This window comes from Myxine glutinosa, chromosome 11 (assembly GCF_964187855.1).
Source record: "Myxine glutinosa chromosome 11, kmMyxGlut1.1, whole genome shotgun sequence".
NCBI lineage: Eukaryota > Metazoa > Chordata > Myxini > Myxiniformes > Myxinidae > Myxine > Myxine glutinosa.
In genome coordinates, this window is record NC_136271.1 from 115219586 (window position 1) to 115245228 (window position 25643).

Consider the following 25643-nt stretch of genomic DNA (forward strand, 5'->3'; position numbering starts at 1 on the left):
TGAATCGGGGGAGTGAGACCCCAAATTGAAAAGCACCACAGGTTGGCCAATGGGAATTGGTTCTTAGAACCCATAGTGTAAGAGGGCCAATGGTTTGGCCGGAGAAAGACCCCGGGTAGTGTAAAGTTGTTAAAGTCATTTAGGAGATAGTTAGGATTGATGAACCTGTCGCACCATACGCAGCCACTTACCTGTGGTGATGATGATGACTCCACACCTGTGTTTTCTTTGTTTTGTTGCAGGAGATGAATCGCTGTGTGGATTTGTGAGACGCATCACGACGTGGATGAGACATTGGGGTGATTCCATCTCTCCCTCCCTAGGAGGGACTGATGATGAATTGGTAATGCCAAATTATGATGTTGAGTTGGAGATGGCAAATTTTGATGAGAGTTGAAAATGGCAAATTTGATTGGTTAGGAGGGAGAGAAGACGAATTTGGTATATGGGAGGAACGGGGAAGACAGTAGGGATGTTTGTTGATTTGTAAAGTAGATGTTTATGGGTAGTGTTGTGTTTTGTGGATACAGTAAGGGGTAAGGGAGGGGCCATGTAGGTTACCTGGTGGGGGGGGGGGGCGTACGATAGGAACGTACCTGTCTCACCTGGTTCCCATGTGCCCCCAGTGTGCATCACCTTACATTGCGTGCACTTTTGCGCCCTTACCACCTTACTCACTTGTCTGCTTCTTTTGTCTCCCACCTCCGAGGATCTGGCTTTGGGGTTGAGAGAGAGGAGAGAGAGGTGCTGGCTGCGCAGTTGTGGGCCTGCACTTTCGCTGTTTGCTGCCGGGATCGATACACCATATGGACCGCAATGTTTGTGGCCACCCACAGTGGACCGCAGTTCGTTTGCGGCCAAGCACCACCCGGGGATGGACCTATGGGTCAACGTGGCACCTATGCCATACAGGTGAACCACTTTTAGTTAACACCAAGTGCACCACAAGAAGAGCAAGAGACACCTGCAGGGTTAGGGGTTGTCGAATTTATTTTTATTCCAATGAACAATGGTGACTGCACCGATTGGTGGTGGGGTGGTGCTTTTGATGCTGGGAAAGGGTGCTCTGCACGTTATTAAAGGCCGTCGGCCACAGAGCACTCGTGGGTTGGTGTATCGATGCTGGCAAGCGCGCTCTCTCTATGCATAACATCTGCATGTGTTCCTCCAAAAACAGGTCCTGGATCGTAGTGTAGATATCAGCGTAATCTTGTAAATAATGCTCCCTACCGGCTGTATGTTTAGTTTGAGAATTCTTTCCGGATTCGGTTATCCTGTGGGTGTGTTTCTGTGAGGAGAAGGGTGCAACGTCGCAGGGGGACATATTTACTCATTCGTGAATATCTGTAAAACTGTCGCACTCAGGGTAGAGTTAATAGTAGAGGGAACTACATTGCGTGCCACACTAAAGTAGGTAAAAATTTATCGGGTCGGGACGCCCCGAGGGTAGAGAAGGGTGCAATGTTGCGAATATGGAATTTGGCCTCCATATCCACTTGTAAATATTCCCCTATTTTCTCCAATACTCCCCAACTTTCCCCAATCCCCCATTCCCTAGTCCCATTGCATGTAAATAACAATCAGTAGAGCCGACCTTCCCCTTATTCCCCCATTAAATGTCGTGCCCAGGTCCACCGCACCACACGTAGACAACTTTCGGACATCTTCCTAGTTATTCTTAATCTATGTCAGTTAAGGCCTCGTCTCCATTAATTATGACTCTTCGTTGCACCAGAATGTGATTATATGGCATCAGTAGTGAGTTTAGGACCTTTCCCATACCTCCTTCCATCTTCTTCCCCAACAATTACAACAACAACAGAGGAGATGGCGGCGGAGCGGGGGAGGATGCGTCCTCACACCGGCTCGATTAGCGCCATTGACCACGCGCTCCACGGGGTTACCACGGAGGGGCTGGCTGTCAGCTCCTCCTCAAGGGCGGAGCCTGGTAACCCCCCGCACCCAATCAGAAGGGCGGACCGATTCCATCTGGGGCGGCGCTAGCGAGCCGAGGGCGTGTCACTCCCCGCCGGATATACGCGGCCACGTAGCGGACGTGACGTCAGATGCGCCCCCAGCTGGAGAAAGAAGGACCTGCGAGCGCTGAAACAGATGCGCCTGAGTTTGGAGAGGCCTGAGAAAGACCCGCCTGAGAAAGAACGTCACCTCTGAGCGCTGCGACGAGACCTCCCCGCATCTCTGGACCGAACCGTGTCGATCCTGCCCTGAGCCCAGGAGAACCTGGAGCCATCGACAACCGCTTTCCTGCCATCAACCCCCGTGTGAGTCAGCCTTGTCCCGTTTGCCTGTCGTCTGTTGGGGAATAATATAAGATTGTGTCTAAGTGCTTGTCTTTCTATGTTGTACCTCTCGTCCCTGTAATCTGACCTTCCGCACGAATATAATCTCCTCCGGAGGTCTTGAGAACCGTATCCCTGGTGTCTGTCATTATAATTCAGCCGTGTGTCTTCTTTTTCCTTATTGAGCCAGCGTGGCGCGGCTTCGTCAACGTTCGAGTACAATCGGGTAATTTGTGCGGACACGACGGCCATTCCGCTCGGCCCACCTTAACATCAAAGTCGTGTCTGTAACAATATATAAATGGAAAATCTATTTGAATAGATATTGTGTCATGACACACAAAAGGTTGAACGTGCGATTCCAGAAATAAGCAAGTATTTTTGATCTAGCTGACGTTTCAGATGACGATCTGAAACGTTGGAGGCTTAGATCAATCCTAAAGATACAAGCCTTTCACCTGTGAGCTGCAAGTCGACCATTTGTTTAATTACTTCCGCCAGGGAGTAATGCATTCGATCGTGTCAGTCGAGATTCCTGTTATCTACAATAATAACACATCATGATTTGAATTAAACAGAAAGTTTAATTGCTTTACAAATAACATCTGGGGAAATGGTTTGTCCTTCGTTAAAGTTGAAACAGACAGGTTTTCATACTTGTACAATCTTGTGATAGCTACTGCCCTGGGGTTTGCAAGATAGCATGTCTTTGCATGTAATTGCCTGGAGTGATTCACATGGGAAGGGTTGAAACCCAACGTGCTTGCTTATGTGTTCCCATATTTTTTTGATAAGCAGTTTCAGGCTATGATGAATAACTCAGTATTGCTTTGAGCCATTTCCCACCCTTCACACCTTGACTCAAATTCCTAATTTATTTCTCCACCTTACTCGCACCCACTCTGTCTTACTCATGTTCGACCTTTGCATGCATTTGTCATTCCACCGATGCAATCAATCATGTCGAATCTCCTCGGGATATCAAGGCGTGCCAGACTCCACTATCCTCCACACACGACCTGATTTCTGCAGTGGTCGCAAGAAATTTTCTTCCTAATTTTAGAAAAATTTAGAAAAATTCCTAATTTATTTCTCCACTATCTCCATGTCACATTCAGGGCCCATCCGTAGCATACGCGTGTGGCATCCATCGAGCCTTGCCACCTGTTCAGAAGTGAGGGTCCATTCCTCAGAGCCGTGCAGGAGGATCGATTGGACAGTTACAATGAATAGTTACTCTGAAGGAGCTGTGCTCCTACGCGAGTTGAAAGGATTGACGCGACAAAAGACGGGAATTCATCCGAGTTTCTTTATTCAGCAAAACCAACCTCGGGTACTCTGAAAAGCCCGTTTATCGGGCAGCAATATATATATGCAATCAAACACGGCGAGACTGGGCGTCCCCGGGCGGTCTGGGCGAGCCCGGGAAAGGCGAGTCTGGACATGCCCAGGAAAGGCGAAACTGAGCGTCTCCGGGTGGTCTGGGCGAGCCCGGTACAGTGATCGCTCCCTGGTTGCGTCTTCGGCAGGTGTAAGGCTATTGTGTATGCTCAGCGGCAACCGCTACAACTCCCGCCAGTGAGTAATGCATTCGATCGTGTCCGCGTGTGTGTATTCGTGTGTTTGTGAACAAGATACTGGAAAAGTCCTGAACAGATTTGGATTAAAGTTGGTGGGATGATTGCCCTTGGGATAAGGAAGAATTGATTCGTTTTTGGTGAAGCTCAGGATATTATTCCGGATCCAGGATTGTTTACCATTGGAAGATAGAGCTCTTTTTTTTTATCATTATCTTCTATATATTCTATATTTTAAATTGTGATATGAAAATAGTTTTCATATTTGTTGTAAATGTAGTTTAAACTCGTGGTTATGCGTTAGAGCGGTGTATTTTGTTAGCAGCGTCGTCTTTAAGGTCCTTTTTTTTTTTCTAATAAAGACATATTCTGTAATTTTAAAACCACCAAAGTGTGTATTCGGTTTCTCCGTTTCATAAAATGTATCTTTTGATACGTATAATGCTTTAAAACTGTTTTTTCTTGTTTTGTTTTTTAACCTGAGAAGAGATATCAACATTTACCTCAGCGAATGTCAATCGCGGTGTCAGTATTTGATGAACTTATAAAGACTTATGTGACTTATAAGTGTGACAGGCATGTGCACAGGATTCTTCCCAGAAGAATGAATGGTCGCATTAGCTTGTACGACTTAAAATGAGCGAGTTTTGTTTTGACGTTTGGGCCAGTTTTACATGTTGTATCCCTAAGGAATGAAATGAATTTTTTCCTGGCTTACAATTTAATTTGAAGTCACACATGCCTCAAAATACACTCACTTATATAGAATTGAACGCTGAATCCGAAAATGTAAATGAAATTGCCTTGTTTTTTTAAACATTATCTTCTATATATTCTAAATATATATATCTGTGCAGTGTCTCTCTTGTGTTGTCTTGTGTTGTGTTGTCACTGAACTACTCCCTCAAACTTTTGTGAAATCGTACTATTCAACCCACGGTGGGAGTATGCGCTCTACTGAGTGGCGTTCTAGTTTTAGATATTATACCTTATATTTACATGTAAGTGCAAGACTGGTTTGGATTTGGACTGCTCTGTGAGTTTTTTGGGAAATCGGTATGTGTTGCTGGATTAAAATCGAGTAAGTAACATCTGGATGTATCTAGTTTGATTCAGTGGTTGTTACATATATTCTGGGTACATGTTGTGACTTGAAAGAGGGATTGGAATCGTGGTGAACGTTGTGGATGTAGGAGGAGATGGGCAGGAACGTCATGAGCTGTTAAATGAGCCATTGAAGCTATTGGATGTGTTGTTGTTGTCTTAGAAGTTTTTGGTTGTTGCATTACCAAAGGTTTCTGTGTGGTGTGGTATCTGTTGATAGTGGATTACCTGTCGTCTTGTGTGACGTGAGCAGGGATGTATGTAACTGCCTGGAGTCAGGGAAACAACTTCAGTTGTTAACAATGGCTGCAAATTGTCCGGAAGTGTTTTTTTTTTTTAACTAAAAAATCTACGTCCAATTTCATTTTGGCATTTAAGAAAATTCACTGTGTTTTTTAAAATCTGATAAACAGACTTCGTTGGGCCAGAAAGACATTCCACTCCCACACCAGCCAAACTCGTGCTGCGGCCTTGGATTTTACACACTTTGACTGTCAGTTTAATTTGCACAGGGAATGAAAATTGGGATGACAATTGCATTCCATTGAGTAAGTTACATGTTTCGTTTATAATTGAAACATGGGGAGTGTAATGGGAGGAAGTGGACATTTGTGGATCTGGGGACAAGCTGGTTTGATGGGACCCTGGGGTCTTCTGTGTGTCTATGTGTCTGTCTGTCTGTTACACTGGACTCCTGGATGGGTTTTCATGAGACGAACTTCAGACAAATCCCTCTTTGTTATTTCAGAATTGATCTGCACCCCACCCCACCTCACTGTGAAACTTTGGACAGGTTGTGTGTGTCTCAGAGGTTTATGGATGGATTTGGGTGTAATCTGATGGACAGTATCAATGCGTAAGGAGACCGATAGACATCAGAGGTCAGAGTTGTGACATGGTGTAGACAGATGGGAAATTGCGATGTTTGTGCCATGGATGCAGTGTCCCAATTCTGGTAAAATTGGTATTTACACATCACTACAATTGGTAATGATGCATTTGCTGGTAATTAATTCTGGTAAATTTGGAATTGGTGGTGGTACAAAGATTGGTGCATTTTGTAGAACACTCCGATGTGACATGTCAAGGGTCAGATTGCGAAGCTAAAACGTTGAACATTTTGATACTGAAGAAATAAATTGAAGATTGAAACAAGATTGTAAATTCTATGAGACAAAGTATAGACTAATTTTTATTTCACTTCTAAATTTGTTGTGGATATGGACCTGTGTATCTTAAAATTGTGGACAAGATTACATAAAATTTTGATGGACAAATGTGGGTGTGATTCAACTGTTTAGGGATGTAAGGTAAAATCGAGTTGTGGAATTAACTGTTTAAATGAGTAATCTTTCACCATGGAAAGGGTGACAAGACATGGGATTTTAATGGGATTTGTAATGGGATTTGAATGAGTTAAATATAAAAGATGTTTTACTTTTTGCCAAGAAAAAGTGACAAAGATAATTATCGGAGGAGTCACCGAGGGCCAAACTTTGACCTTTGACGGCAGATTATTGAGGTCTGACGGCAGAAGACTTCCAAATAATATTTATGGCTGGATTGCTTCAAGGGAAAATGACATACTATTTGTTTTAATAACTGAAGGAAATATAAAATTGCTATGAGATGAAATTATATTTTAGGTGTTGATGGGTTTTAGGTGTTGATTAATTCCTACTATTACGGTAGGAATTAATAGGATTGCTATTAAATGAGATTTTTCAATTGGATGTTGAAGCAACGAAGAGTTTTATGGGATTATAATGTCATACAGCAAAATCATGACAAAGCTAATGTTAATTGTTGGATGGCAGAGGTAATGGTGCAGTTTAATGTTCACACTGTTTGGGAAAATAATGCTCTATGCAACATGATCCTAAAAAGAACCCATCCCTACATCTAACGATCAGGGAGGGAAGGAATGGAAAATTTGGAGTATTAAAGTTACGAAACTTAAAATATCTAGGTTTGGATGTACAGACATTGGAAAAAAATAAATTGAATATGATAAAGGTTCCAGAAATCTCTGCATACGAGGCATTTTTATGGGGTTAAAATTATTATTTTTATGAATATAGGTGCATTCAAAAAGGAAAGAAATTTTTGTCTGTTGAATAATAGTTGTAAAGAAGAGGTGGTATTCTTCATCATTGAGAAATCGAGCGAAGGGTAATGTTAAATAAGCTATTTGGAAAATTGGCAAATAAATTGATTAAAATAATGAGGATAAGCCGATTATATTTTGATTCAATTCTGAATCCAGATCCGGCCCAACTTTGGGATACAAAAATTGATAAGGACTATGTATTATTATGATGTTGTTTAAGTACGAAAGGTGTGTGGTCACCAATTCGAAGGCAATGGAAGATAGGTCTTTGGGAAGTTTGCAAAATTTGTGAGGGATCTTGCATGGGCCCATACAGCATTTTTTCAGTTTATTGGAAGTTTGATTTTGTAAAATATATACAACCATGTTGTGGGTACAGACATATATTAGGAGGAAATTGACAATTTTCTGATTGGATTAAGATATGAACATATATATGGTTTAATGTAACCACAGTAGAAAATAATATACAGATTTGGGACATTTTGTAAACTTTTGAATAATGAGCAAATTCATAACATTCATTTTATTTATTTAATGGAAAATATTTGGGTTACAAGTGGAGAAGCATGGTTGAAATTATGATCCAGTGGATGGTCAATCATTAGTACTGTATGTTTTATCACAATAGATATGTTATGATATTGTGTTGTGATTAATTATATGAATGAGATGTAGTGGTGAATCTTAAAAAGGGAGGAAAAACACAAATTTTATGAACTATTGTGCTGTTACGTAGTTTAAAATTTAAAAAAACGCGATGTTACGTGCACCAACACCATACATTTTTGATAACTTGGGACATTTACATACCGGTTCTTGTACCGGCCATTTGTATTCACTAGTTAAAGTGGAAATATGAAAATTGTAAAATTTGATGATAAAACGAGGTTATTTTTCTTGTAAAAATAATAAAAAAATTAAGGGGCAGTATCCAGGAAAAGGATGTTCAAGTGAACTTTGTGCTGTAAAAAGATGTCGAGTTATTGGAAGTGTTTTGTTTGATTAATTTTGTTCAATTTGTGTTCAAATGATCAGTTTTATCACAATTCATAAAAAATGATGAAGGGATGCTCCTATTAATTGAATGAAATGTAAATCTTGAACCAGAAGGAAAACATGGCCTCAATGAAGGGAGAGCGGCATTATGTGATTTATCGTATTTTTAGTAAGTGGTGTGGATATTTATAAGGTGAATAAAAAGGGAAGGAAACAGTGCCCCTGGGGGCATGCACCTGTTACATATTCGTGCACCTGTTCCATAGGTATACGCATAGGAAACTGCTATCTGTCCTTTGAATGTTGGGACTGTTACGGATGAGAAGTACAGTGATATGGTAATCGTTCTTCAAAATGTCACGAAATTATTTCTAGGATTGTAGGTTATTTGAGATCTAGTGGGATTAATGTGTACGTCAGGAACATTTTGAAAAGAAATATGGATATATGGCATTACTAAAATAAAACCAAGCAATTGAGAGTACTTGGGTCAATGGGATATAAATTGTAGAAATATAAAGGCAATATACAGGGAATGTGACGTTGTTTTTGGAACAAACATGTGGGTTAAAATAATTGGCTATGATTATTGATATGAATAATGGACTATTCCATGGCTGGAGAAAATGGTTGATCTTGGCAACAGATGCTGTAAAAAAAAAAATGAATGTGAGAGATAATAAAAATAATGTCAAAGAAAAATTGTTAAGGATGGGAAAAATGAGGTCTATTGTTTTTGTTTGTTTTATTTGTTATAAAATAAAGAAAAAGGGAAGAAAGGATGATTTTGAGGAATTATGTGCTGAAAGTAATGTGAAACATATACAGACGGTTTTTGTTGAGAAATTGATACAAAGGAAATCTGTGATAATTATGATAAAAATACATAAATGGTTAATTTTGGATTTTTGCTTTGATTTGATTTTGGAAAAAAAATTTTTGGAAAGATTGAGCATCTGTGAATTACATGAGATATTTTGGAAGTAAAATATGAAAGTAAGGTTGATGAAAGAAGACGAATTATTTAAAAGTTACAGTAATGATTGATTTCCTTCTCACCTTGCGGTGAGAGGACCACATTATTATGCAAATGTTGATTGAATACATGATAAGATTTGAGATTTCTGGGTAATAGAATTTTGGGTATTTTGTTTTGTAAGAAAAAAGAGAAAAACAATTTTGAAGATTTATTGAATACATTCATATGTACTTTGGTTATGCTCAAAACATGTACACCCCTGATTTAATATGTTTTGTTGGGGTGTTACACATGAAATATAATCTTTCAAATGTTCTAGGAGAACCTGTGAACCAATGTAAATTGTTATAAGGTAGGACATAATCGGGATATTGATCACATTGTCAGTTATAATGTATTAATTCCATGTTTTAAAATGCTTCTGCTTGATCCAGTGTGTTGGAAACAGGCTAATAAAAAAGAGGCTTTTGGAAGAGTTGCTGGAGATTATGATCAGTGAATTTGGCTGGCTCAAGATGAAATTATAATGGCATACACCTCCGAAACATGGAAAGATACCTTCCTTTGGAAAATCGAAAATTGTGGTTCACTTACCCTCGCAGGAGTTTCAAGACGACCATTTGCCTGAACCACATTGGTATATGTGGGCTGAAATCGACCACCTGCTTCAGTACACACCTGTTTTTGGAGCTCACATCAACTGCCAAAGTTTTTCTTCCATTGGCATGTCAAACTACAGCTCCTGCCTGATGTTCCAACATGACATCACGACTCTGCTGATTGCCAAAGGAGGGTGAGTCCTGGATGGGACTGCTGGACACTGGGCCTTCATGGCTCTGCTGGCTGTTACAGGTGTGCATCATGGATCAATTGGACATCATGATCCTGGAGCCTTCATCAATGCACCTCCAGCTTTGGTCCTCACCTCACACAATTCTGCTGATTTAGCGGGATTTGTGCAGCTCTGCTTGAGAGGGCAGGTGAAATGAAACTGGACGACATCCTTGGTGAAGATCTGCTAATGCTTGTTGTAAGAATGGCAATGATACTGCTTGCTGTGCAGGGTTGTTTGTGATCTTGCCCATCTACGAACCATATTGGTGATTCAACGTGCAATGGCTTGTGTGCTGCTGAAACGTGGCAGATTGTGCATTGCAAGCACAGAGAAGATGAAAGGAGCACTGAGTTCCAGCGTTCATCCTGCTGCAGAAAATCACACATGAATAATTGCCAAATGTTAAAGGAGGTGGATCACTTGAATGAAAGAGCTCCGCAACAAAACTGAACTTTCAACGACGGCGGGATTCAACATGCACGATGATGCCAAATAACAAACAAATTTTCATGTGGATGGTGTATTGGTGTATGCTCAGGAAGGCGGGAGATTGAACACCCAAATGTTGTAGTTTGAATACCTTGTAATTAATGTTTAAATTGTTAATATAAACAAAAAAAAATGAGGGACTGCAGAAGTTAAAAAAAACTTCTGCAAGCCAGGGGTAGGCGATTTATCGCATGGCATTCAAATTCAAACTTGTCCCTGATCCTCTATATTAATAAAATGTATTGTAATGACAATGAAATAGATTTGATGAATCTTAAATAGACAAGGCCAGCGAGCCTCGCATGCAGAGACAGGCCTGTCAGGTTTCAGAGCTTCGCAGCCAAGATGGAGATTGGGAAACAAAAGCAGATGTCCTCAGTCACGCTAAGGCATATTATCTCAGGGGAACAGTAAGCTCTGTTTATTTTGAAGACATTCATGGCCAGGAGAGGTAAAGATAACGAGGAGAAAAGCTGACCCAAGGAGTTGAAGAATCACGCAATGCTTATCTCTTTAAACCTCATTTGAACTGCCTTTCATCTCTGACCATAAATAGCCATGCTGCAGCTACCTTGGGGAGCTCTTGATTCAGTTGTAATGTATTAAATGTAGTGTGTTGACCTGTGTTGAATGTCGCGTAGTAATTTCGTTTCATTCGTGTATGTGTAACTCAAATGGAAGTGTTTTCTGCAAATACCTTTGGTACCAGTGAATCAAGAACTCGCATGTGTCATTAAATCAGTTTATTGTCTTCTGAACGAGTTTGGACCTTGATTAATGAGTCTTGTCAAATCAATTCAAAGGCTAAATTAATTTAAAATCCACAACAGGGCGGTACACTTTTAATGTATCTGTACTTGTTTTGTATTTATTTAAGCGAATGTGTGCTTGTATATAACTGTCATTAATCAAAAAGGCTTGGGCACTATGGAGCGATTTTGAAAAAAATTAAATATATATATTTTAAACAAACATTTTTTTCGCCATTTTTTGTTTTTGTTTTTTTTTGCCTAAATCATTCCCAAACACACAATGATGAACCTCTGAAAGTTTGACGAAGATCCATTCAGCCATCTCTGAGAAAAATGGTGACACACAGACAGACAGACAGACAGACAGACCAACGGCTCTCTTATATAGTAGATTCTTCTATGTTTATCCCCTGCTCCTCCGAGAAGGTCGGAGAGGGGATGTTAAAATGACATGTCTGACCGATCATTCGAACCTGGTACTTTTTCATTCACGATAATTTTAAAAAACATTGAACATTTGACTTTCATATTACAGATATCTATTCCTCATGACGTTATCTTAACTGGATTAGATCACAGCTGTGATTGGCTGAATTATGTTGTCATGGCAACTATCTCAGTAACTTGCCTTTTGTATGCGATATTTAAAACAAGGGGCAATACCCGTGGCGCTCACCTGGTCGAATAAACAGTATGCTGCAATACCTATTTTTGGGGGCAACCCCTACCTCCCCCCTACCCCCCACTCCCCTGGATGTATACCTCCTCAGACCCCAATTTTTCTAATGTCTTGAACAAACATTGGTACATCACAGGTGATGAGGGTTGTGGTCAGGTTTCATTGAAATTGTGTATGTAGTTTCAGAGAAAAGAGCAAATACCTATTTTGGGGGGCAACCCCCCAGTATACCCCTCACGGCCTGATTTTTTTTTAAATGCCGTGAACAGACTTTGGTACATCACGGGTCGTGAAGGTTGTGGTGACGTTTCATCTAAATTGTGTGTGTAGTTTCAGAGAAGAAAGCAAATATCTATTTTGGGGGGTCAAACCTGGTCCCACTTTGACCCCCACATAGACCCTTTTAAACTTCGATTTTCTTGGTGCAGTGAACAAACTGCGGTACATCACGGATGATGAAGGTTGTGGTGAAGTCCGTCAGTCAGTTTCATCAAAATAGTGCGTGTAGTTTCGGAGAAGGAAGCAAATATCTATTTTGGGGGGTCAAACCCCGACCCACTTTTACCCTCCATAGACCTCCCTAGACCTTGATTTTTTTCGTGCGGTGAACAAGCTTCGGTACATCACGGATGATGGAGGTTGTGGTGAAGTTTCATCAAAATAGTGTTTGTAGTCTCAGAGGAAAAAACAAATTCCTATTTTGGGGGTGAAACCTGGATCCACCTGGACCCCCCGTATACCTCCTTAGACCCCGATTTTTTTTTTAATGCCGTGAACAAACTTTAGTCACAACACAACAAATATCATTTGTGCCAAATTTGGTCGCAATCCCTTCAACGATTTCGGAGAATAAGTCTTTCTCGGTTAGTCTAACGGTCTCGGTAAGAAGTTTTAAGTGTTTACGGACTGACGGACGGACGGACAACGCACCATCGCATAAGCTTCCCTGAACTGCGTTCCAGGTGAGCTAAAAACCATTCAAAATTTAGCTTTCATATTTCACATATCTTTTCCTCATAGAGTATCAGCTGCTTGTTGAATATTCATGTGTAGATATTGCAAAGCAATAACAAGTGCTTCAAAAAAAGAAGCGAGAATAATTATTGCGATATTTACATGGATCTAAAAACACCTTGGGATCCAATGTCACCCCATTTCTGTTGACCAAAATTGAACAACTATAGCCCCCCAGCGTCCCCTGCTGGCCATGAATTATTAGCTCACCTGGAATGAAGTTCAGGGGAGCTTATGCGATGGTGCGTCGTCCGTCAGTCCATCAGTCAGTCAGTCAGCCATTGAGTCAGCCAGTCAGTCAGTCAGCCAGTCAGTCAGTCAGCCAACCAGCTAGTCAGTCAGCCAGCCAGCCAGTCAGTCAGCCAAACCAACCAGCCAGTCAGTCAGCCAGCCAGTCAGTCAGCCAAACCAACCAGCCAGTCAGTCAGCCAGTCAGTCAGTCAGCCAACCAGCCAGTCAGTCAGCCAAACCAACCAGCCAGTCAGTCAGCCAGCCAGTCAGTCAGCCAAACCAACCAGCCAGTCAGTCAGCCAGCCAGTCAGCCAGCCAGTCAGTCAGTCAGCCAGCCAGTCAGTCAGTCAGTCAGCCAGCCAGTCAGTCAGTCAGCCAGTCAGTCAGCCAAACCAACCAGCCAGTCAGTCAGCCAGCCAGTCAGTCAGTCAGCCAGCCAGTCAGTCAGTCAGTCAGTCAGTCCATCAGTCCATAAACACTTGAAACTTCTTCTCCGAAACCGCTGATGGGATTGCGACCAAATTTGGCACAAATGATGTGTGTTGTGTTGTGACTAAATTTGTTCACGGCATTTTAAAAAATCGGGGTCGAAGGGGGTCTACCGGGGTCAAAGTGGATCCAGGTTTGACCCCCCAAAATAGGAATTTGCTTTTTCCTCTGAAACTACACACACTATTTTGATGAAACTTCACCACAACCTTCACCACCCGTGATGTACCAAAGTTTGTTCACGGCATTAAAAAAAATCTGCCCCTTTGAGGGTCTACGGGGGTTTGCCCCCCAAAATAGGTATTTTCTTTCTTCTCAGAACCTACACACACGATTTAGATGAAACTTGACCACTACCTTCACCACCAGTGATGTACCAAACTATGTTTATTGTTGTTTGTTTAAAGACTTATGATTATGTTTGTATGCTTCTACATGCTGCCCTGTCTTCTAGAAAGCATTGAAATTTGTTTAAAATACCTTTAGTCGGTGAAATATACTGTTTATTCGACCAGGTGAGCACCGGAGGTATTGCCCCTATGTTTTAAATTAGGGTTATGAAAATTCAAGATGGTTCATAAATTACATCTACCATTTCACACACTGAACCACCCCACACCTCTTTATTCATGACCTATTCCCCATCCTTTAACCATCTTATTTACAGCCATAAGGCATATGGAATAGGTGAAAAATCATTCTCTTATACAATCACAATTAAATGAGAGGGTTATATCCTGGGAATGGCGGGCTGACAGGATGGTCGAGAGGTATGTGTACTCTCTTCTAAGCTAATACTGAGTTATTCATTATAGCCTGAAACTGCAGCCGAGGTTTGAATCCTGACCCTTCACAAGCAGGGCGATTCATCGATGTGTGTGCTGTTCCTCGGATGGACGTTAAACTGGGAATTCCGTCAGCTGGCATTCGTTTGTGGTTGTTATAGATCCTACGGTGTCCTTAGTAACAAGTAAGTGAGCTATTGCCGACACCATGGCCAAATTAGAAATTCCTGCCCTAACCTACAGCGGGCATTGCATCACCGGCACAGTCACACGCTCAGCCAATGATGCCATCCCTCAGCCTTGTGCTGCATTTGAAGGAAGAAGGATATTGTGGTTGTGGTTATACTGTGGGAATACTGTGGTTGTGGTTGTTGTTATATAGCCTCGGATAGTTCTCTTGAACAAAACAGCTGATTGATCTCCCAGGAGCGACCCAGAAATCCCCCACATCCAGGATGGTGTACACCCACCTTCACAAAGTGAGGGCCATGACAGAGTTAGAGAGAGAAAGAGAGAAAGAAAGAGATAAAAAGATAAAGAATGAGAGAAAGATAAAAAGATAAAGAATGAGTGAAAGAGACAAAGAGAGAAAGAAATAAAGAGAGAAAGAGATAAAAAGATAAAGAATGAGAGAAAGAGAAAAAAAGATAAAGAATGAGATAAAGAGATAAAAAGATAAAGAATGAGTGAAAGAGAGAAAGAGAGAAAGATAGAAAGAAAGAGATAAAAAGATAAAGAATGAGAGAAAGAGATAAAAAGATAAAGAATGAGAGAAAGATAAAAAGATAAAGAATGAGTGAAAGAGACAAAGAGAGAAAGAAATAAAGAGAGAAAGAAAGAGAGAAAGAAAGGGATAAAAAGATAAAGAATGAGAGAAAGAGAAAAAAAGATAAAGAATGAGATAAAGAGATAAAAAGATAAAGAATGAGAGAAAGAGAGAAAGATAGAAAGAAAGAGATAAAAAGATAAAGAATGAGAGAAAGAGATAAAAAGATAAAGAATGAGAGAAAGAGAGAAAGAGAGAAAGAAAGAGATAAAAAGATAAAGAATGAGAGAAAGAGAAAAAAAGATAAAGAATGAGATAAAGAGATAAAAAGATAAAGAATGAGAGAAAGAGAGAAAGATAGAAAGAAAGAGAAAAAAAGATAAAGAATGAGATAAAGAGATAAAAAGATAAAGAATGAGAGAAAGAGAGAAAGATAGAAAGAAAGAGATAAAAAGATAAAGAATGAGAGAAAGAGAAAAAAAGATAAAGAATGAGATAAAGAGATAAAAAGATAAAGAATGAGAGAAAGAGAGAAAGAGAGAAAGAAAGAGATAAAAAGATAAAGAATGAGAGAAAGAGAAAAAAAGATAAAGAATGAGATAAAGAGATAAAAAGATAAAGAATGAGAGAAAGAGAAAAAAAGATAAAGAATGAGATAAAGAGATAAAAAGATAAAGAATGAGAGAAAGAGAGAAAGAAAGAGATAAAAAGATAAAGAATGAGAGAAAGAGAGAAAGAAAGAGATAAAGAGATAAAAAGATAAAGAATGAGAGAAAGAGAGAAAGAGAGAAAGAAAGAGATAAAAAGATAAAGAATGAGAGAAAGAGAAAAAAAGATAAAGAATGAGATAAAGAGATAAAAAGATAAAGAATGAGAGAAAGAGAGAAAGAGAGAAAGAAAGAGATAAAAAGATAAAGAATGAGATAAAGAGATAAAAAGATAAAGAATGAGAGAAAGAGAGAAAGAATGAGATAAAGAGATAAAAAGATAAAGAATGAGAGAAAGAGAGAAAGAGAGAAAGAAAGAGATAAAAAGATAAAGAATGAGAGAAAGAGAAAAAAAGATAAAGAATGAGATAAAGAGATAAAAAGATAAAGAATGAGAGAAAGAGAGAAAGAAAGAGATAAAAAGATAAAGAATGAGATAAAGAGATAAAAAGATAAAGAATGAGAGAAAGAGATAAAGAATGAGATAAAGAGATAAAAAGATAAAGAATGAGAGAAAGAGAGAAAGATAGAAAGAAAGAGATAAAAAGATAAAGAATGAGAGAAAGAGAAAAAAAGATAAAGAATGAGATAAAGAGATAAAAAGATAAAGAATGAGAGAAAGAGAGAAAGAGAGAAAGAAAGAGATAAAAAGATAAAGAATGAGAGAAAGAGAAAAAAAGATAAAGAATGAGATAAAGAGATAAAAAGATAAAGAATGAGAGAAAGAGAGAAAGATAGAAAGAAAGAGATAAAAAGATAAAGAATGAGATAAAGAGATAAAAAGATAAAGAATGAGAGAAAGAGAGAAAGATAGAAAGAAAGAGATAAAAAGATAAAGAATGAGAGAAAGAGAAAAAAAGATAAAGAATGAGATAAAGAGATAAAAAGATAAAGAATGAGTGAAAGAGACAAAGAGAGAAAGAAAGAGATAAAAAGATAAAGAATGAGAGAAAGAGATAAAAAAAATACAGAATGAGTGAAAGAGAGAAAGAGACAAAGAGAGAAAGAAAGAGATAAAAAGATAAAGAATGAGAGAAAGAGAGAATGAGAGAAAGAGATAAAGAATGAGAGAAAGAGATAAAGAATGAGAGGCAGAGAGAAAGAGATAAAAAGAGAAAAAGAGAGAAAGAGATAAAAATATAAAGAAAGAGAGAAAGAAAGAGATAAAGAATGAGAGGCAGAGAGAAAGAAAGATGAGATTGAGAGAAAGAGGAAGAGAGAAAGAAAGAGACTTGACTTTTATGTCCTTTTATTACAAAAGTATAAAAACCAATAAATGATTCAAAGAAAACAATCACAACAGTTGCACAAAACGTTTACATTATAAATAAACAAAATATAAGCAAATAAATAAGCAAGTATTAAGGAAATAAACTACATAGTAAATACTAACTGACCCTCAGCTATTTTGCAAAATGCATCTCTCGCACACCACTGCTTCTCAAAGAGTTGTACCTCAGAACAACAACAAAATTCCAGCGTCACTCTTGAAACACAGAGAGCTTTAAACATTTCCAAAACATCTGTAATATACGAATCATTACATATCTTTGATTTCCTGGTCTTATATATCGCCAACTTGGGTTGCGCAAGAAAGAAATGAATTAAAATTGTTGTTGGGGAATTGAACCACCCACTAGGCCCAAAAATAAAGGCAGGAAAATCAAAAACAAAGGAAAACCGTGAAAGTAACATTTTAAAGAAAACAAATAAAGGAGTTAACCGGTCACTGCGCACATACGCATGGGGCAAGGTTTCAGTTTGTCCACAAAATGGACATTGCTCACTTATCGCTTGCGAGAAGCGGTGAATTAGGGAATTTGTGGGTAGGATCCAATGAGAAATTCTCCATTGAAGATCCCCAACACGTTTCGGCACAGGCTGTTTATAGTACCACCCCCAAAAAGGTAAAGGGGAGGGGTATTCGGCAGGACTGCAGGCCATCTACAGGGTACAGGGGAGGACAACGAAGGAAAAAGGATTTTTAAGCATTGCACATACGGGGTCTTTCGATTGCTCCCAGAAAATGATAGAGAGCGGCCAAAACTAATCCGTTCCAAACTGAGAGAACCAGATAGACAAAGATTGGGGAAGGGTGGGGAAGATTCAGAGGTGGGGACGTGAGCGGGTTGCTTGCCCAGCCATTTGAGACACAGGAGATGCAAAGCACCATTTTCAAAAAGCTGTCAACTCTGTGACACGATCTAATGCCAACCATCAAAGCCAGAGCGGTAGCACTGATCCACCTGTCATTGGTGGCGTTTCTCAAGTGACACACTTTTGTTACTGAGGCATTTATAAACTTTTGAATGAAGGTGCTTTCATTCACCCACTCACCACATACAGAGTTGTGAAATAATGGTTCATTGAAGAACATGGATCCAACATAAGTCGAGGGGTCACGGAGACAGGTAAAGGCTTGCCACACATTCAGTAGGCTTTGGTGAAAGGCAGGTAGCATCGATAAGTCTATCTTGGTCGAGTCCATCAGGAACAGCTCCTGTGCAAGGTCCAACTTCCCCGCTTGACGTAAGATGCAGCTGGTAAGCTGTCTCCAGGCCAAACATGGTTCAAACAAGAAGCGCCATGTTGTTCGTAGGCAGAAAGCCATGATGCGGCACTTGACATTGACCAGCCCTTGGCCACCCTCTGCAGTTGGTAAGTTTAGCATCTCTGGTCTCAGCCAATGCTTTACAGACCAGAAGAAATGGGTGATGCATTTTGTATGTCCTCCACCAGAGTTTTGGGTGGCTGCAGGGAAAGAACCTTGTACCATAACTTCGTGGTGACCAGACTGTTGATGACTAGTACCCTACCTCGGTAGGACAGTTGGCAGAGCAAGTTCTTCCATTTCAGTAACAGCACTTCAATGTGTACCAACAAGCCTTCCCAGTTATGCCTCACAAAATTCCCAGGGCCAAGGAACACCCCTAGGAACTTAATCCCATCTTTTCTCCATGAAAGATTGGCGGGGAGAGGAGGAGGGAGAGGAAATATGGGGGCAGGTAGGGGGTAGATAGAGGGTTGAAGCCACAGTGCTTCTGTTTTTGTCCAATTTATCTTGGCCGATGATGCCCTGCTGAAGAGATCCAATGCACTCATCAAATCAACGTCTTCTGACTGTCTGATGCAGACACAGATGTCATCTGCATAAGCAATGCTTTTTAAGGGGTGGGTTCCAAAAGTAACACCAGACAAGGACTTCCGAAAGGTATTTAAGAGGGGATCAAGGGATAAAGCATACAAAATTCCTGACAGAGGGCAGCCCTGCCTTACCCCTCTCCCAACACAAAAGGGGGGTACAAGTTCATTGTTTATCTTTAAGATAACCGATATGTTTGAATAACATAATTGTATATGGGATAGAAAGAGGTCCAAAACCAAAACATTTTAGCACTTCAAAAAGATATGTATGAGAAACACAGTCAAAAGCTTTTTCCTGGTCGAGGAAGATCAAGCCACAACTTTCATAATTAATCTCACAGATTTCAATGACATCTCGGACAACAGAGATGTTATCCTGAATATTGCGACCAGCAACACAATAAGTCTGGTCCATGTAATGTGTATAATGTCTCCTAGTAGGGGTGAGACATGCAAGGCCAAAGCCTTTGAGAAATTTATATGGTCCGTACACAATAAGGACACTGGCCTCCACTGTGATATGAGCAATACATTTCCTTTTTTAGGAAGCAAAGTAAGCACGGCCCTCCTGCAGCTCAGTGGAAGTTCACCCTTCTTCAAGCTCTCCAGGAAAACCAGAAGCAAATCAGGTCCAATCAAGTCCCAAAATTCCTCGAAGAACTCCACTGGCAGACCATCCAGGCCAGGTGATTTCCCTCTGTCCAGGCTTTTAAGGGCAACAGAAAGTTCCTCAAGCGTGAGCGGCGACTCCAGATCCGTTCTTTGCTTTGGAGTTAGTGTACCGACACCATCAAACAAGTTCGGAACAAGTTCTGCATCGACATCTGTTGCCTGGTAAAGTGTAGAGAAGAAGAGTCTTGCATCCTTCTTAATTTCTACAGGGTTGGTCGTGATTGAATTATCAGGACGTCTCAAAGCAGTAATTTGGGAATGAGGAAATTTTGTTTCAAAATCAAAGAAAACCGGGTCGGAGAATCCAGTAGGTAAAGGTGCTGAAAGCGTAGTCTCGTTAGCGCTCCTTGGGTTTGATTATAAATTATATTATTAAGAAGAGACTTCTCACATAGTCTTAGCATTTTTGGGGGGTAGAATGGGTTTTTTAATTTGTTTGAATCTGGAGAATGTCCTTCTCCAGCTCCACTTTCATTCTGCGTTCTACCTGTGTGTTTAGAAAACAAAACTGCTGACAGAAACTCCTAATTTGGACCTTTGTGTTGTCCCACCACAATCGCTGGTCCTTAAAACTGGATTTGGAGCCTCTCAGATTGGACCACACCCACTCAAAGGCATTCCTGAAGGAGGGATTATCTAATATGGAAATGTTCAGTTTCCAAAAAGAGTGGCGATTTGGAGATAACCCGACACGGTAACTCATGGTAATGAGGTGATGGTCGGAGAAACCAGACGGGGAAATTTCAGTGGTGGGGGAGAGGTTGGCAAAATGGCAAATTTATATAAAATCTATCAAGTCTGGCAAGGGCCACTTGATTAATTAATTATTGGCAACCTTACACCAGGTAAATTGTTGGGTGCCTGGATTTTGTATCCGCCAGATATCTTGAAAACCAAAATCTCTTATTATTTTAGATAATAGTCTGGCTGGTCCGGGGTGAAGTTCTGCGCCATTCCGATCGCACTCAGGTTGCAGGGTGCAATTAAAATCACCGCCTATTATAATGCACTTCTGCAAGTCTAACTGCATCATGTGGAGTCGTAACCTGTCATAGAAGGTTCGTCGGTCTGTGCCCTTTGAAGGGACATAGACATTTATTGAAGTAAAATGTGTGTCTCCATCAACAAAATCAAGTGAAGCTAAGTGACTTGGGATTATTTCCTGAAATGAGAGTTGGAGCAGGCAAAAATGGGGATTAATTAGAAAGGCAACTCCTGCTGTACGAGAGGTTGAATCGCTAAAGTAGCCGGCCTTTTTCATCATTCGATTCCACATAGCGTGAGACGCTGGAGTAGAGTGGGTTTCTTGTAAGAAAGCCACATCTAGTTTCCGTTGCCTTACAAGGTTGACCACTTGGAGCATCCTAGACTGGCTGGCACCACCATTTATATTGAGGCTACCAAAAAAAGTCGTAGAGATGTAAAAGAGGTAAGGAAAGGGAAATATGCGTATCATCCTTTTAGTTCGTTTTTGCCTTAACAATGTGTTTCTTAAGCCTACTGCATTGGGGTTCCGTGAAATTGTGGTCACTGGGTCGGCGAATAATACACCTTGCCGTTTCAATAAACCCATGTAGACCAGAAAAATGATCTTTTATTTCAATATACCTTTTTCTAAAAGTCTGGTTCAGAAACTTGAGCATTTCTGATGGTAAGACGTTGGAATCGCTGTATGTGGGGAATTCCTCAATGTCATAGGATTCCTCCTCAGACATGTCAGAAGCACTATCTGGGATCCCTGGCTCTTGAGACAGCATAATATTCTGTGGTGTGCAGGTGTCATCCTGCCCTGTTTCTGTAGGAACAGGTTGAGGGAGAGGTTCCACCAGAACCACGGGTAATGTGGGGGGGCGGGGCGATTCTGCAACCTGTTGCACAATTTGAGGTTCTCCCTCGGGAGAATCATTGTGCTCAGGTACATTTTCTAAATTGGCCGATACAACGACTATTTTATTTGAAAGATCACCATCAGGTGGGTTGGAACACTGAGGGGTCGAAATTTGCTCTTTTTGCCCCCCAGTCGAGTCTCGACCCGACTTGTCATAATCCGCACAAGGATTTAACGTAGTTTGCACTCCAACCTCATCTGGAGGTAGCGCATATGCAACTCCTCCACATTAGGCTGAGGGTCCATATCGGCAGCAGGCGGAGGATCTGCATTCACATTTAGCAATACTTCATATCGATTACTCATCGATGTTTTATCAGGTGGTACTGAGTCCAATGCATCGCAGTGTAACATCACCTTCTTTTCCTTACGGGGTGGAGGGACATTCTGAGGTGTTTTCCTCTTTCTCAAAGAGGAGACGAGTGTAAAACCATCCCAAACGTTTTCATTTTCGGAGGTTTTCGATGTCGATGGTACGTTTTCTGTCACAGTAACAGGGGGTGTTGTCTGCTCGGACACCCCGGGGGCAATTTGTGGACAAAACCGTTTTAGATGGCCAAAGTTCCCACAGCCGAAACATTTTAACGTTTTCGTGGACGCATTTATCTGGTACTCGTGATTATCCACAAACGTAAATACCGCGTTGAGCACCTTGTCCACATTGGATGCAGGAAACACAATGTACGCTTGCCGCCGGAAGGACATGATGTGTTAAGCCTGCTCGTTGCGACACCCCAGAGATAACATCGTGATCTCCGACACCCCAGAGATAACATCGTGATCTCCGACACCCCAGAGATAACATCGTGATCTCCGACACCCCAGAGATAACATCGTGATCTCCCAGAGATAACATCGTGATCTCCGACACCCCAGAGATAACATCGTGATCTCCGACACCCCAGAGATACCATCGTGATCTCCGACACCACAGAGATAACATCGTGATCTCCGACACCCCAGAGATAACATCGTGATCTCCGACACCCCAGAGATAACATCGTGATCTCCGACACCCCAGAGATAACATCGTGATCTCCGACACCCCAGAGATAACATCGTGATCTCCGACACCCCAGAGATAACATCGTGATCTCCGACACCCCAGAGATAACATCGTGATCTCCGACACCCCAGAGATAACATCGTGATCTCCGACACCCCAGAGATAACATCGTGATCTCCGACACCCCAGAGATAACATCGTGATCTCCGACACCCCAGAGATAACATCGTGATCTCCGACACCCCAGAGATAACATCGTGATCTCCGACACCCCAGAGATAACATCGTGATCTCCGACACCACTGTACCATACCGAGAAAGCTCTTTTTAAATTAAATAGTTTTTCAGGAATGGGGGGCAATTTGATATCAAGACTTTCACGGCTGGGGTGTCCAGTGGGGAGACCAGGACAAAATGTCCATTCTCGGTAGACAAACCGGTCGCCACAATTTCATGTACCAGCTGCTCTTAAGGCACGAATATAACCACACGTTTGTTCATCCGTGAAGCTGCACGGATTTTCTCGAGCCCGATTATGTTACCCACCGCAATAACGATGTCTTCCACGGTGACCTCGTCTTCGCTAGGGGGAACGCAAACCTCGCCATGTTTCTGCGTCAAGGCCTCAAAGGCCGCGTAGCGGGAACGCGCCGACATTACGGCGATCGGAAAACCATACGTGTAGTAACAAGAACACAAAGCAATATCGAGCAACAGTTCATGCATAACAATTTACAAATTCGAGTCGCGTAGGTGCCCGGCGAGCGCGTGGGCTGCGACGTAGTGGAAAGTCAAATCTCACTCGCTTCGGTGGGTAGGAAGCTGGTCTGTTCTTGCTTCCAACAGTAGATGGCTTTTGATCCTCACCATCCGTAGCGGAGCATTGAGAGACATACTGACGAAGGAAACACCGGTTCCTCCAAAAAACAATGCCCGACGGCAGTTTCACATGATAGTCCCGGCGATGTGCAACACCGATGACCACACCGGTCTGATCCCAACGCCTCGTCTGTGGATCTTGCACCAACACCTCGGTGCGGACACGAAATGGCGTGAGAGGTTTGGATGATATGCACTGTACATCAAGACCCATGAAAGGCCGCTTGGAGCTTGCAAAAAACCACCTAAAGGACTCTCAGACTGTGAGAAACAAGATTCTGTGGGCTTTCATGTGTCTTTCACTGAGGAGAGGCTTCCGTCTGGCCACTCTGCCATAAAGCCCAGATCGGTGGAGTGTTGCAGTGATGGTCGTCCTTCTGGAAGTTTCTCCCATCTCCACACAGGATCTCTGCAGCTCAGCCAGAGTGACCATCGGGTTCTTGGTCATCTCTATTACCAAGGCCCTTCTCCCCCGATTGCTCAGTTTGGCCGGGCGGACAGCTCTAGGAAGAGTCCTGGTTGTTTCAAACTTCTTCCATTTAAGGATTATGGAGGCCACTGTGCTCTTGGGAACCTTCAATGCAGCAGAGATTTTTTTGTAGGCTTACCCAGATCTGTGCCTCGACACAATCCTGTCTGAGCTCTGCAGGTAGTTCCTTCGACCTCATGGCTTGGTTTTTGCTCTGATATGCATCATCAGCTGTGAGACCTTATATAGACAGGTGTGTGCCTTTCCAAATCATGTCCAATCAATTGAATTTACCACAGGTGGACTCCAATCAAGGTGTAGAAACATCTCAAAGATGATCAAGAGAAATGGGAGGCACCTGAGCTAAATTTCAAGTGTCATAGCAAAGGGTATGAATACTTATGTAAATGTGATATTTCAGTTTTTTTTTAAAATAAATTTGCGAAACTTTCTAAAATCCTATTTTCCCTTTGTCATTATGGGGTATTGAGTGTAGATTGAGGGAAAAAATGAATTTAAACGATTTCAGCATAAGGCTGCAACATTACAAAATGTGAAAAAAGTGAAGGGGTCTGAATACTTTCTGAATGCACTGTATATGTAGTATATCTTACCCCTCCCTCTACCTTCACCTCTCGCACCCCGTCCCCCTTCCATTTCCCCCACTCCCTTCCTCACCACTCCCTTCCTCACCACTCCTTTCCTCACCACCTTCCTCACCACTCCCTTTCCTGCTTCTTCCCTCTACCCCCCCCCCCCCCCCCCAGCCCGGCAATGCCGGGTACTCCTGCTGGTACTACATATACATATTTTGGGGGAGGGTGGGGAGGAAGTGGCTTTGACAGGCCCCCTCCGTTTTGGGGGAGGGGGAATGAGATGGAGAAAAAAATTGCCATTGCAAAGGGTGCTTTCACCTCGGTGTTGCCCAGGTAAAAAAAGGAAATTGTAATACCCTCTAACCTCAGTGATGCCCAGGTTTAAAAAAATTTTTGTAATTTCCTCTGCCACCAACACCAGGTGGCGCTACAATGTACACATTTACCTAGAGAATTTACGCCCCTCTCCCGGTCCTCCACACCACCCACATGAGGCCGCAGCCACATAGCCTATGTTACCCCCCCGCCCCCCCCCCAGACAAAGTTGTATTTGTATTTGTACCCCGAGTAAAGTATAAAAGCGTTTATAGCTAAGTACCCAGCATTGCTCAAGCGAAAAATAAACATTAGCATATTTGAAATGAGGACAAATATAATGGAAAAGCAATTACATCCAAATCAGAATCCATCACAATTGTCAAATAATCATTTCACCTTTTTGATGAATATATGTGCTGGTGAATGTGCCGTTCATCACGTTTCTGAGTTAAGTATGATGACGCGCAGGAACAAGAAGAAGCCTTACGACCAACGTCGTACACTTCTGGAATTGTTTGATTTATTTGTGTTTAAATGCTCGCGAATTGTTTTGTATTTATTTTTGTGAATGTGTACTTGTATATAATTATAACTGTCCTTAATCAAAAAGGATTAAGCAAGAAAGAGCGATTTTTTTTTTAATCTCAAAAAACGAACTTTTTTGTTTCTCAAAAAAAAAAAACAAATTTGGGCCTAAATACTCCCAAGCAATCACTGATGAACCTCTGAAAGTTTGACGAAGATCCATTCAGCTATCTTTGAGAAAAATGGCGACCTTGGCCCAAGCCATGCGAAAACCTTGCGACCATGGCATGCGACCATGAAAACATGAAAACTAGCCATGCGACCTTGGCC

General features: G+C 41.4%; 1 protein-coding gene across 2 annotated transcripts in view; it reads left to right on the top strand.

Annotated features, from left to right (window-relative positions):
* The first annotated feature begins 615 nt into the window (after nucleotides 1–615).
* The window catches only part of ICE1 (interactor of little elongation complex ELL subunit 1), a 524149-nt gene continuing 499121 nt past the window's right edge, over nucleotides 616–25643 (top strand). For both annotated transcript variants that reach the window (XM_078787036.1, XM_078787037.1), the window contains exon 1: nucleotides 616–912. In XM_078787036.1, coding sequence (XP_078643162.1) covers nucleotides 817–912 — 96 coding nt within the window. In that variant the 5' untranslated portion in view covers nucleotides 616–816. The remainder of the gene's footprint in view (nucleotides 913–25643) is intronic.